Raw genomic sequence first — 13,563 nt, 5'->3', positions numbered from 1 at the left:
CAGACATACAGTGATGCTTGGTTTCTAATCCTTATGTATATGCAAACACTTTTTGGAACACTTGCTTCAAGTAGAGGACAGTGAGCAAAACATAACAAGGGAGAGTAGATGGAAATCCTCTTTTTCCTCTTTTTTTTTTTTTTTCAGCCTACTTTATGTTTTTTAAGAAATCATACAAATGAAAATTGTATATGAACTAAGTGAAAAAGCATGTATCTTTAAGTTAATGTTGTTAAGGAAAATAAGTTTTAATCAGTATCATTATCTGTACTGAAATATATTTTTTACCCTCAGAAGTTATATTTCAAGTATTTAAAATCTGTACTGCTGTTCTGCATCCTTTCATTTCACTCTGTACTGAGTGAGACATTGACTGATGTGTTGCCAGGCCACTCTTAATGATGATTGAAAAGTCATGGCAGTCAGGTGAAGTCCTTGGTGACTGGTAAAAAGGTGATGTCACACCCATTTTCAACAAGGTTAGAAAGGAAAATCCAGGAAATTACCAGCCTGTCAGCCTCACTTCTGTGTTGGGGAAGACCATGGAGCAGATCCTTCTGAAAGCTATGCTACAGCACATGGAGAGCAGGGAGGCGATACGGAACAAGTAGCATGGCTCCACCAAGTCCTATTTGACCAGCATAGTGGTCTTCTATGATGGTGAACAAGGAAAAGGCCACTGATGTCATCTGTCTGAACTTCAGTAAGGCTTTTGACAAAGTCCCTTATAACGTCCTTCTCTCCAAATTGAAAACATATGGATTTAACATGTGGGCTGTTCAATGGAAAAAGAATTCCCAGTTACTCCCCAGAGCGTGGTGTCAAAGACTCAATGTCCAAATGGAGATCAGTGACAAGTTGTGTACCTCAGGTGTCAGTGCTGGTACAGATGCTCTTTAATATCTTCATCAGTGATATTGACTGTGTGATCAAGTGCATTCCCAATGAGTTTGCATGAACCATGCTGTGTGGTGTAGTCAAGATGCCCGAGAGATAAGATATCATCCAGAGAGACCTAGACAAGCTCGAGCAGTGGGCCCAGGTGAACCTCATGAGGTTTGACAAAGCCAAGTCTTGTACCTGGATCTCAGCAGCCCCCACTATAGATGCAAGCTAGAGGATGCAAGGATAAAGCACAGCCCTGTGGAAAAGGATTTAGGGACACTGGTGGATGGCAGCTGGACACAAGCCAGCAATTTGCCCTCGCAGCCCAGAAAGCCAGCTGTATCCTGGGCTGCATCAAGGGAAGCATGGTCAGCAGGTCAAGGGAGGTGATCCTGCCTCTCTGCTCTGAGCTCACCTGGAGTAATGCATGTGCAGTCCTCAGTACAGGACAGACATGAACCTTTGGAGCATGTCCAGAGGAGGGCCACAAAAATGATCCAAGGAATGGAACACCTCCCCTGTGAGAACAAGATGAGAGATGTGGGGCTGTTCAACCTGGAGTAGAAAAAGCTCCAAGGTGACCTGATAGTGGCCTTTCTGTATCAAAAGGGGGGTATAAGAAAGAAGATGACAGACTTTTACCAGGATCTCTTGTGACAAGACAAGGAGAAATGGTTTCAACTGAAAGAAGATTTAAACTAGATATATGAAAAAAAGTTTTCTACAATAAGAGTGGTGAGGCAGGTCACCCAAAGAGATGGTGGAAGACATGCCCCTGGAGATATTCAATATCAGGCTGGAGGGATCTCTGAGTAACCTGGTCAAGCCGTAGATGTCTTTGTTAATTGCAGAAGATTGGACTAGATGACCTTCAAGAGTCACTTGTAATTCAAACAATCCTATGATCTTATGATTCATTCCAATACTAAGAATTGTGGTTCATGTTCTCAATCTTCTTCTGTAACCACAGCAAAGTCTGGGAATTCAGTTTTTCTTAACCTAAGCAGAACTTTCAAATTTGCAAGTTCCCAAAGTCTGAGATGCAGTGGGAGAGAAAACAGGGAGATGTTTGTCAAAGACATGTTGGAGATTCTCATACTGATGGAGTCTCCTGCCCAACCAACATGCGACCATGGCTGTACGTGTGCCCCTTAGTGGGATATTTTACAGCACAGAGCCCAGGCAGAAAAAGGGGCAGCCTATACTTTGGTCACACTGCCTGCCTCCCCCAACCCTCAGGGGATTCCATGTAGTTACATGGGATTGTCTCTCTGCACCTGCTCTGAAGGTCCCTCTGAAGGAGCACAAGAAAGACCACTGCAGTGCATGTGAAGCCTATGTACTGCTGAGGGCATGGCTGAGGAAGTCTCATAAGATTTGCTATAGCTGCAAGCTATAGCTGCAAGGTGCTCTCTGTTTTTATATTTCCTAAAGGTGTTTTCCTATGCTTTAAAACTATGGCTAATCATTACCAGGTTGATGTACCAGGTGTACATCAATTGTACACCTGCCTAAATGTACTGCAATGTGAAAAACATCTGGATTTTGCCCTAAAGCTCCCTCTGATTTGCCTGGAAGATTATAAAGGCCACCAGAGGTTCTCTGTACCCTTTGAGTACTTGAAGCATACATTTTAAGCTCATATTACACAACTCGCTGTTCATAAACATAGCGTATTTATCTCACCTGTTCAGTCATCTGTCCCTTTAAAAGGCTTATAAACACTGTTGTAACGCGTGCTTCTGAAAAGAAAATGAGAAGAACTGGCTTGAACACATGAACTCAGTACTCCTTCCTCTCAGAATTTTGCAATTTATTTGAACTGAATGCTTAATTGCTACAGAGAAGTTTGTTTAGTTTGCTTGATTTTCCTGAAAGTTGTGTAATTTTTAATCTCTGCTGCTTTGATCCAAAGCAACAAGGAAAATTGTGGTAAAACATTTTAGGACACAATCAAGGTAGCAGCTTTTGCTCAAAGTAGCGACAAAGAGCAGCAATAAATATGTATCATGGTGATAATTTCAGCCTAATCATTAACTTAAAAAGCTTATCAGCAGGCCAAGGACTACATTAGCTGTTTGATAAAGGTACCTGCAATACAAATATATGCATATAAAAATTGACTTTCTGTGTTTTATAAAAGCATTTGACTCAAGGTTATCTGATGTTTTAGGTAATGGTGAATGTGAAGCTGGTAAATGTAAATGCTTTGCTGATTGGGAAGGTGACCGTTGCCAGTGTTCATTACAATCAGCAAAGCAGTGCCTGAATTCAAAGGGCCAGATTTGCAGTGGAAGAGGAAATTGTGTATGTGGAAAATGTGAGTGCACTGACCCAAGAAGCTTTGGCCGTTTGTGTGAATACTGCCCTGCTTGTAACAAAGCCTGTGAAGAAAACTGGTAGGTTTTCCTTGTGCTGCACTTCATGTTTAACTCTGTAGTGTTGAAGCAAGGAGAAATATTTCTTCTTGGCTATGTGTACTATGTGCTGTTTTCCTTAGATGTTTAGATTATAGGAAACTTGAAACATTTCCTATTCAAGGCTTCTTATCGTGTAGTTGGGTTTTCATGCTAACAAAACAGCTGAATGTCTACATCTATGTTCACCAATGTTTCTGCTTTGGGAAATCATAGGTGATATGTGGTGTGAGTATAGTTTTTTCATATGTACTAAAGTAAGGAAGACTAAGAATGAACATGAGGCTGACAGTGGAAGAGATGGTGCAAGACCCCAAAGGAACACATCTGAGAATGCAAAGCAGGGGCCAGATGAAGGGGGCTTGAAACCAAACAGATGTTTTACTTACTAATTCTGAGTGGTCAGCCTTCAGAAGTGTCACAGGGATAAAATGCTGAGGAAGGCATCGCATTTCAGAAAAAAAATAAATGTCGCAATGTTTTTACTAACAACAGGAAAACATAATACGTCAGCTTGTTGATAGAATCTCTGCAAGAAGAGTGCAGAGAAAGACATAATGTTTTAATTACATTTCTCTTACAGGAATTGTGTTCAATGCCATCATTCTAACAATGCATCTCAAGCTAAACTTGACCAGTGTAAAACCTCATGTGCTTACCTATTGCATTATGTTGACCAAACTTCAGGTATGTGATATTTTCTGCATAATTTTGGTGAGAGTTCAAAATCTGTCCATATTAATGTTTGAAATGGTCACTGTTACAATGTATTTCAAAAGTATGTCAGTATTATTACAGTAAGAAAGAGGGAAAGCAGAAAAAAAGAAATTCCTTCTTGCTTCAGGGAAAGTAAAAGATAAATAGTAACAGGAAATGTTATTGGCAAGCATTGCTAAATAGATTTCCCATTTCCTTGAGAAGTCACATCTAATAATAATGAATCCTGCCTGAGCCATGCTTAAAGAAATATTTATAATAGTCCATTATGACATTTGCATGTTTTATTACATTGGATATGTTTACATTATTTGACATTACCAGAAATTAAGAAGGATGAAATAGAATGCTTACTTCACTGTCAGTAATGTTTAAATCTCCTTGCAAGTACAAAAATGTTGTAGTTTTGAGGACCTTGGAAGAATAAAATGCTTTTTTATAAAATATCATTGAGCTTAATTAGTCCACGCTGCATCAAAAATGGAAGTAGATAGTTACCTTATGTAACATCATATTTTTGTATGTCTTTTTCTCTTGAAAATTTTTATGAATGGAAAAACTAGTTGAGAATACTTTTCTCGTGACCTTTTTAATTAGAAGAAAGCCTACTCTGTGAGAGCATTGGCCAGTGAGGGCAATACTGCACAAGGAATCAAGAAACTATGTTTTCTTTCATATTTCGCCTGTGATCTGTACTGTGAACCTCATGAAAATTAAACTGTTCTGGCCCTGAACATCTCTAACAATTCATCTTCTCAATTTCAGCTATAAACTCACTGGTTTGCAGTGTGGCTAGCACAGCAAAGCCTTAGTCCTACTTCTGTAGATTAAAAGGATGATATTTGAACATTTTTCTATGCTTGGTCTTAATCAGAGTTCATGATGTTCTTTGCTTTAAAAGTTTGTGTATGGTAACATGAGCTATTTTCCCTTATTGTTCAGCAGACTTGTGTTACATTTATGCTCCTATAAAGTGCAGAGATAAATGTGCATGTGCTTTAGTGATGTGCTTATTCTGTACATTAGGCTTTATGCTTGTGTTTTCCTTTCATTGCAGAATGTTTCTCTGGACGAAGCTACTTTAGAGTGTTTTCCATAATCTTTATAGTTACGTTTCTGATTGGGTTGCTTGTTGTACTTATCATCAGGCAGATAATTCTGCAGGGAAATAGCAATAAAGTTAAATCTTCAGCTGATTACAGAGTCTCTGCGACAAAGAAGGTAATTGATTTCAGAGCCATCGTGTTCAGTAATTTATTTCTTGCACATGAAAGTTAGCTAATTGTTGATAAAAATTGTATCTTCTCCTTCAAGGAAAAGATGTTTTTGCCTACTGTTTGTACAAGAACAGTAACATACAGACGTGACAAACCAGAGGAAATAAATATCGACATCAGCAAGTTGCGGTTAAATGAAACTTTCAAGTGTGAATTCTGAAGACAGTGTGTTTTCTGCAAATGTCTATTTCCATCATTCTCTACTTTTTAGAAGTTACCACTCTGTCAGAATCTCGACTGTTGCTGTTTGTCATGCGTTTTGTTGGATACTGTAACAACGTGACATGTAAGCATATTCACATAAGGTGACTATGTCTGAAACTATAGCTGCTGGTTTTTTTGTTTTGGTTTGTTTTTTGTTTGGTTTTTTTTTTTTTGAAAGAAAATGTGCGTTACTACTGTTCAGGAACATTAGTGTTGATGTAGCACTTTAATGTATTCTAATTTATTTAGTTCTGGCATAGAATGTAGATACAAACAGATCTGACAAAGCACTGATCTCACTCTACTTGTAGTTAGTACTGATGTGCTCTGTGGGAATGAACAAAAACTGTGACTGAAATATTAACATTGCTGTATATTATAGCAATAGATGAAACTTTTCAAATGCTCTTAAATAGAGCAAATGGTACTTTTATAGTTCTCTCAGTTGACTAAATTCCACTGATTTGTCTGCTTTAGCCTCTTAGCTTTTCCTCATTGCTTAATAAAAATGACTGGATTAAATGAGTGCTTAGTTACTAGTTGTGGGTGTAGGCACACGCACACACACATGCACACAGACAAATATATATGTAGGTTTTGTATGTGTTATGTCACCTAGAGATAATTTATATCTGACAAGGAGTGCTTTTTAGCTTTTTTTTTTTTTTTTTTGCTTTCTTCAATGTAAAACTTTCATGTGAATATGAAGATATTAAAAAAAACTGAGTGGCTACAGAAAATGATTTCCTCTGTCCACAAGCACCACCTTCACTGTAACCACTGCCTGCTGACTGCGCCTTTGGAGTCAGCAGCGTCAGCTCCAATCTGATAAACTGCACCAGAGATGTCTTTGGTCTGCTAGCTACATGTCAGTGTTTTGGCAAGTAAGGACTTGTTCCTTTTGTATGTGAGACATAAGTCTGATGTTACACACGTGTTCTTCTTTCTTTGTAAATTAGTTGACAGGATTCTTTTTTCTCATTCTGTACTTCACCACTTTAATTTTTGTTGCAGTGCATTGAGAAACGTGTCTGGTTTGCTGTGACAAAGAATCTGCAGTTTGAGAGAAGTGGAGGAACTTAGGAATCATTTTCTCAAGAGAACATATTAACTGACTTCATAAATGTAGGACCAAATTCTGCCTTCAGTAATGGGCAAAATTCTTCTAAATACAGTGGGACCAATATAAGCTCGCCTGAAAGCAGAATTTGAGCTAGAATTTCTAGCACAAGTATTTTCTCACCCTTGAAACTGGTTGTAGTGGTAGACAGCAGGTTATTGATGTACACTAATGAGAAGAGTCAACCAGCATGCTGGCTTACTTACATTATGTTGCCAAAATCCTAAGAAATTCTGATCAGTGTCTGTGAAATATGCACTAAAATTTTGGTAGTGGAAAAAAAAACAAAAAAACTGTCTCATAGGACATTATGCAGTGTGTCATTTTAACAGTTGTAATTACTGGTACTACATTTGATCTGTAATTGCCATAGGTAAGAGTTACAGAAACAAAGCAGGACTGCCTTACATGAAATATGGTAGCAATTGGTATATAGTAGTATTTCCTATTCAATATTCTGTAAATTCCCACAGGTGAAAGGAGAGGAGGATGTGGAACAAATAATTATGACGTGAGAGTTCACAATGAATATTTTGGATCATGCAAAAAAAAAAAAAAAAAAAAAAAAAAAAAGTTTTAAACTGGTCTTTTAATTGTTTCTGAAGCAATCCTCAGAGTAGCCCCTTAGCTTCCCACCATTCAGGTAAAAGTGTCTCATTTAAATTGATTACCTTACACTGACCTTGATTTTACTGATAGCTTCATCATAATATCTGATCTGTTCATTCATTCTGACTCAAGCATTACTCTGTAGCATATCAGGAATACCTTGAGCTTTCCTTTCCATTTGAAGATGCATTTTCTTTCCATGTAAATTAACAGACTCTGAACCACTGTTTTCAGGGGGATTAAGATAAAAAAAAGCTATTAAGGTTTACTTACTATTGTTCTTGTCACATGGTTTTTGAGCAGGTAAAAAAGTCTATGGTTGCCTATTTCACTTAGGAAAACAAAATAAAGAAACAAAACCTCACAGGAGAATACCTGCAAATATAACAAAAGCTATGATTATGTTCCTTAACAATATGATATAATTTTTTTTAACAGAAGAGATTCATCAAAATGTGTTTCTCCTAACAGCCCATAAGCCACTTTCTGAAGTGACAGCTACTGTTTTTTTCTCTAAAATTTATTTTTTTCACTGTTAGTGGAAGCTAAATTTGGATAGGGGGCAATTAAGCTGGTGTCTGTGGAAGAAAGATATGATCTGTACCCCCTTCATCCAGGCACATCCTATTGCTGCCACTTTTCTCCTGTAGCACTTTGTTGGCACTGCAGTGTTGCTGCCTATGCAGGAGTGCAGACAGTATGTCTTTATCAGGCACCTGCCTGAGTGTGTGATACGCTCTGCTCAAACACAGCAGGCTTGCACGGCAAAGTCTTAAATAAAAAAAAAAAAAGAAAAGAGAAAAGAAAAAAACATATCTTATAAAAAGGCTTTTCTTGCATCTCGCTCATTGCTTTGCTGTATTTTAGAGGGATCTAGTGAAAAAAGAATAAGCTGTTGTTAATGTGACAGGTCAAGGCTTTTAGAAGGCCCATGGGGAGCCTACATAGGGCAGGATCCTTGGGAGAAGGCTTTGTTTCTGAGGATGGAATCTATCCATGAGAAACTCTGGCTTTACTCAGTGCTTGTTTCCCTCTGCCTTTGACCATGTTTTTCAGAAGAGCTGCTGCAGGAGATGAATAGACCAACAAAAGCCTCACTATTTAGGGAGCTGTGTTCCCTCAGCACATGACCTTGAATGAGAAAGCAGCCTGTAATTCACAAGGAATTTCCTCAGCAGTCACAGAAGGATTGTGCTTCCTATAGCACTTAGTATGGGAGATATCACAGAGAAATTAGTTCAGATTAACTTTCAAAGTACTGTGCATCAAAGATGCTTGTAAAAATACAGGAAAAACATCTAGCCTCAGTGTAGCATGTTTCAAACCTTTGAAATCAAGTAGAATATTTTGAAATATACTAGGCTGCTTGAAAAAATGGAAAGAAGGTCAGATAATTTGACTGCATGCCTATACGTAATAGCATGCTTACAGATACTATGGCACTTCATTGCTGATTTGCAGCATTTATTCTAGATTTTATCCTAGAAACAGAGCATCTTCCTGGCTCTTCACAGCAGATTTGTACATGTTAAAAATTCTAATCCCACATTATTTTTAACTTTGTTTTATTAACTGTGTAACATTTCAGAAATGTCACATTCATACAATTAAAACGCACACATCTTCAGATTTGTTTTTCGAGGCTCTGAGAGAGATGAAAAAATGCTGTGCGCTGATTGTTTCCAAGCATCATGAGTATGTTAATAACACCACTACAGACGTGTGTGGGAAAATAGCTGTTTCATCCAGAAAACGTGCACATGGTATGTGAGAAATTTTCATTGTGACTAGCTGAAATTCCCTTATGTTCACATGCAATGTTGCAAGTGAACCTTAAAAAGGAAGGACATGTGTGTAGGCATAGTTTACATTTTAGCCACTATAACTAACTGGATTTATTTTTTCCGTTCTATGATATCACAAAAACCTGCTATGTAAAGTATTCTTCAGACCACAGTGGAAAAAAATATTTTCCCAATCTGATCATACATTTGTTTTCTGCTTAGTATGCATACTTAAATGCATGTGCAGCATAAACTGTGGAAGTGAATGTGTGAAGCAGCTTCAAGCAACCCTTACTCCTGCAGGTGGCCATAAGGGACAGCAGTGCCCAGGACAAAAGGATGTAGGGGCCCTATTGCCTTTGCAGTAGGCATCCCAAGCACACTGCTGTTCCTCATGGCATCTCAACAGAGATGGCACTCCGGGACTGTATTTCTCCATCTGTCAGGGCAGGAGGCCTTGTCAGAGGAGGTAATCCTAATGGCCACACACTGGAGATGCATGACGTGCAGCCCACAGTCATCAACACTGCAGCCTGTTTGCATCTTTACTCATCAAACACTGCTTGCATACAACCTAGCGAGGTACTGTAAATCTGGGTGCTGCAGCCCTCCTTGAGAGAGAAAGCAAGCCTTCCTCCTGTAACGTCCTTGGGCATCTGTATGTCATCTTCTCCCCAGCCCCAGGATCTGCATTGCCAGGCCTTCTGTGATGTTTTCAGTAGCTAGGAAGGGCGCTTCTCATAAGGGTGCTGTGTGATAATTACTCTGCTCTGTGAATGAACTGTGGTGCCAGTGTTCTTGCTCTCCCTTTGAAATAGAGGTGCAAGATCTATTTGGTAAAAAGGAGTGAAGCAGCGTTAAGAATGACACTACTTTACCATGGTAATCTTGATGCTTCTTGATGCACAGACATCTCATGGATATTACACAGAACAGAAATTCATGGAGAGAAAGAAAAGGTTAGGCGTAGCTAATGTGAATGTTTTTCTATAGCGAGTCAAATCAGTGGGATTTCACTGAGTGCAAGCCAACTCAGAATGATTGGTCATTCTGGGGAAAAAAAAAAATATTAAAAAAAATATTTAAAAACCCCACAAAATTAGTAGATTCTTAAGTTTTAGAAATGTTTCTCTTTGTTAAGATTTCTGGTTATTAAAAAAACAATTTTAAACATGACTTTTGTTTAAACAACAGCTTCTGTTCAAATCCTAACTTTTCATCATGATACCTATGCGTGAGTTGTTTGTATTTTGAAGGGCGAGGCTGAAAGATGAGAGATTAATTTAGGAAGGCATTTGTTTTAGAAGAATTCACTGTGCTAACGTCTTCACTTTTACTTCACTACTGCTTCAAAGTGTCTTATTAAGCGATGATGTGACAGCTATTAATATTACTACAGTTTTTAACTTTCTATTTAACATATACTACCTTTTGTAAAAAAAAAATTATATACAGATGAATATTGTTTCTCTAGATTTTATGCATAGAGAATGTTAGTAAGGGAAGACGGTTTAATTATATCTGTAACTTCTTACTGTCCATCTTCCATTTTAAATGATACTTTTAAATCACTACTTTTTTTTGTCTGGAAATATTCTGAATATTTTATTATTTAAAATAGTATACTTTTATAGCTGTTTATTAATTTCAGTTGACTACTAACTTCTATTTTGATATTTATTAATGAGTTGACACTGTAGTATATTGAGATGTTTATTTTTCTATCAGAGCTGTAATAACTATGACATAGCATTATTTTAATGCAACATCATTGTACTTGCTCTCTAAAAAAATAAAATCAATATTTAATCTCTACGGAATTTTCATATTTTTAATGCCTAGGTAAGATAAGGAAGAGAGACTCCCTTCTTTTTTAAGAATTAACATGTTTTCATCAAGGTGTGCAAATACGTCCACAAAGAGGATATGCTTATGTTGTTTTTCAAATGGTACAATACATTGTCAGGAGAATTCAAGCTAAATAAAAAGAATACCTTGATGTTCAGATGTTGCCTAACAAATAAACACACATTCAGGATGGGGACAAGAAAATACTTCCGACAGAAATATAATCTATCTATTAATAGATGGTTACAGTATCCTGCTTTGCTCTGCTTTGATAGCAGAGGAGCTCCTGTCATGCGTATGGGTCAGTTTCTTGCAGATGTATTGTCCATGCTGCTTGCTGCAGACCCATGTTGCTTTATGAGGTCTGGTGAAATGCATCAGTAGACTGGGACACCTCTGTTCCCCTGCAGAGTTGGTAATAGTGTATGCTCTGCGCAACATTATCACATTTCTTGTAGAAATCACTGCTAAACTGAAGGGGTTCTTTCACATGAAGCTCCTAGGAAGATCCAGGTTTTTCTCTGGGGGTAGGAAAGAGGTAGAATCAAATGTTGACTGGTATAAACCCAGTCATTAAGCCATGTAGTGTGCAGGCCTTAACAGTACACTAGAAAAATACAATAGGAAAAAAAAACAAAAACAAAAACAAAAACAAAAAACCACAAACCAACTGGGAAAAGATGCACAGAAAACCTAGAAAGAAAAAAGTAATCACAATGGCATTGTGGGAATCTTTGTTGCTTTTTCTGCAAAGTAAGGAAGGTAAACCCAATTTAAGCCCGATGAGACAGAGGCAGAGGAATTTCCTTTTGCAGAGGCAGAAGATACATAAGCATTAATTAACAGAGAGAGCAGGAACTTGCAACCACTCCCACAGAGGAAAAACACATTTTCTACAACAGCTTTTTATGGAGGGAATGTTAATGTTGTCAACACCTCTGAGTAAACATCCTGGATCAGACACACAGTTTTAGCAGCTTGAGCTACAGGCACAGGGCTGCTTTTTGCTGCTTCATGTACAATCTCAAAGTCAGTGGTAACACTAATCAAATCTCTGACAGACTGGCACTAAGTCTATGCCTACCCTCTATGTTTTGGAATGATGGTAAGTGATCTGTTTGAAGCCTTCCATCCTTACTGTGTCCTGAAATCCTAAAAACATGCCTATGTACCTTGAAATGTCCAGGTATTGGTAGGGTTTTGACAATGGCAGCACCGTATTTAGCCAGTTTCCATTTGTGCCCATGAAGTTGTCAGTGAGGGCACAGTGGTGCTCTAATTTGACTAATGTAATGCAACTGCTATTTTGTTGCAGATACCATTGACCAGAAAAAGGCTTGCTGCTCAAGCTCTCCAAAGAGGAATGAAACCTAAGTTACAGCCTCTAAAGCCGGAGGAGGAAAGAGATCCTTCTTTCAGCCACTTTTTTGACACCAGTCATGTAGGTGCACACTATTACAGAATTTCTCTCCCTGCATGATTCCCACTGTGGCGGGTGCAGAATTTGACCTGATACACAGAGAGGATGCAGGGGACAAAAGTTCAGCATGTAAGTTATCTGCTCAGCACAGCGTTTGAGTGAAGATCTGAATTTGCGTGATAACAGCCAGAAGGCAATTGTTGGAATAACAAATAAAGGCTTTGTTAACAGGCTGATTTTAACTAGTGAGAAGTTAATCTGAAAAATGGTTGGTTTGTTCTCCTTCCAGGTCTACAACAAAGAGAAGAACTTTGGAAACACACTCCTGCTACCCTGGGCTTGAAACCAAATAGTTTAAATGTATTATAATAATAAATTAAACAGAAAATCTAGTTTTACAGAAACCTGAATGGTCTGGAACTGTGTTTGGGGCACAGGTATCCTCAGTGCAGTTCATGGGCTTGATGCTTGTCTTCTGTTTGGGAGTCCTGTGTTCATCCAAATTCCGCCTGTTCTGAATTTACATTACTTAGGCATAGGCTGCAAGTCTGATTTATTAGTTCTAGTGGCCCGACGTTATGATCTTCTGGCCCTTTATTCAAGGAAATAGTGGTGGGTGGCAGAAAGCAACGTTCCTTCTTGCAAATCATTCATCATCTGCTGAGCCCAAGCATAACATGGCCTCTAGCTGTTTTCTTGGCCTTGAACTCGATGATTAATGAAGGACAGTTACTGTTTAATAAGATGATGTGCGTGCAAGCTGATAAAACTAAACGATTAACCAAAAAACATAACATTTCCAAGTGACATCACATTATGCTTATTGAAATCAGGGCACATGATGTACTTCTTCCAGCTTTACAGCTTGCCAAGTTCCCTTTTTGAGCCCCTAACCAACATTTCATCCTAAGCCTCTGTTTATGCCTCAGCAATCTGGAGAGCCCAGGACCTGTTCCTGAGATTCCTGTGCTCCCAAAACTGCTCACAGTTCCTGTTCTCCCTCACATCCTCTTCTTATTTGTCTATCACCACATCCTTAAGGTATGTGATTTAACTGCAATGAAAATGAGACAAATCAATGGATAATTTTATGTGGGATTTTTAGACAAACATTTGCTTTACTCTGCTTTAGACAAAACAAGACTTTTAAAGACTTCTACATGTTAATCCTGGTGCTCTCTACAGCTTTCTTCTTTCCTTCAGTCATTCTGCATTTGTGCCTGGACTCCTGTGCAAAAAAAAAAAAAAAAAAAAAAAAAAAAAGCCAGAAAAAAGGTCCTTC

At 38.2% G+C, this 13,563-nt stretch overlaps 1 protein-coding gene across 3 annotated transcripts in view; it reads left to right on the top strand.

The window, feature by feature from the left end:
• ITGB8 (integrin subunit beta 8) overlaps nt 1-12,691 on the top strand; it is a 47,583-nt gene extending 34,892 nt beyond the window's left edge. For 2 of the 3 annotated variants that reach the window (XR_006181914.1, XR_006181913.1), the window contains exons 11-15: nt 3,059-3,284; nt 3,886-3,989; nt 5,077-5,240; nt 5,334-5,582; nt 12,177-12,261. Coding sequence is in view for 1 of the 3 variants with exons in the window: in XM_042889002.1 (XP_042744936.1) it covers nt 3,059-3,284; nt 3,886-3,989; nt 5,077-5,240; nt 12,177-12,302; nt 12,571-12,624 (674 nt within the window). In the remaining 2 variants the exon portion in view is untranslated. Of the gene's footprint in view, nt 1-3,058; nt 3,285-3,885; nt 3,990-5,076; nt 5,241-5,333; nt 5,583-12,176; nt 12,303-12,570 lie in introns of those variants that run through there. The other variant, XM_042889002.1, reaches the window with a different exon arrangement.
• The last annotated feature ends 872 nt before the right edge of the window (nt 12,692-13,563 follow it).

The sequence above is a fragment of the Lagopus leucura genome, unplaced genomic scaffold (genome assembly GCF_019238085.1).
Source record: "Lagopus leucura isolate 7727_CA_CO unplaced genomic scaffold, USGS_WTPT01 Super-Scaffold_100157, whole genome shotgun sequence".
Classification (NCBI taxonomy): domain Eukaryota; kingdom Metazoa; phylum Chordata; class Aves; order Galliformes; family Phasianidae; genus Lagopus; species Lagopus leucura.
This window is presented reverse-complemented; position numbering and strand designations above follow the sequence as displayed.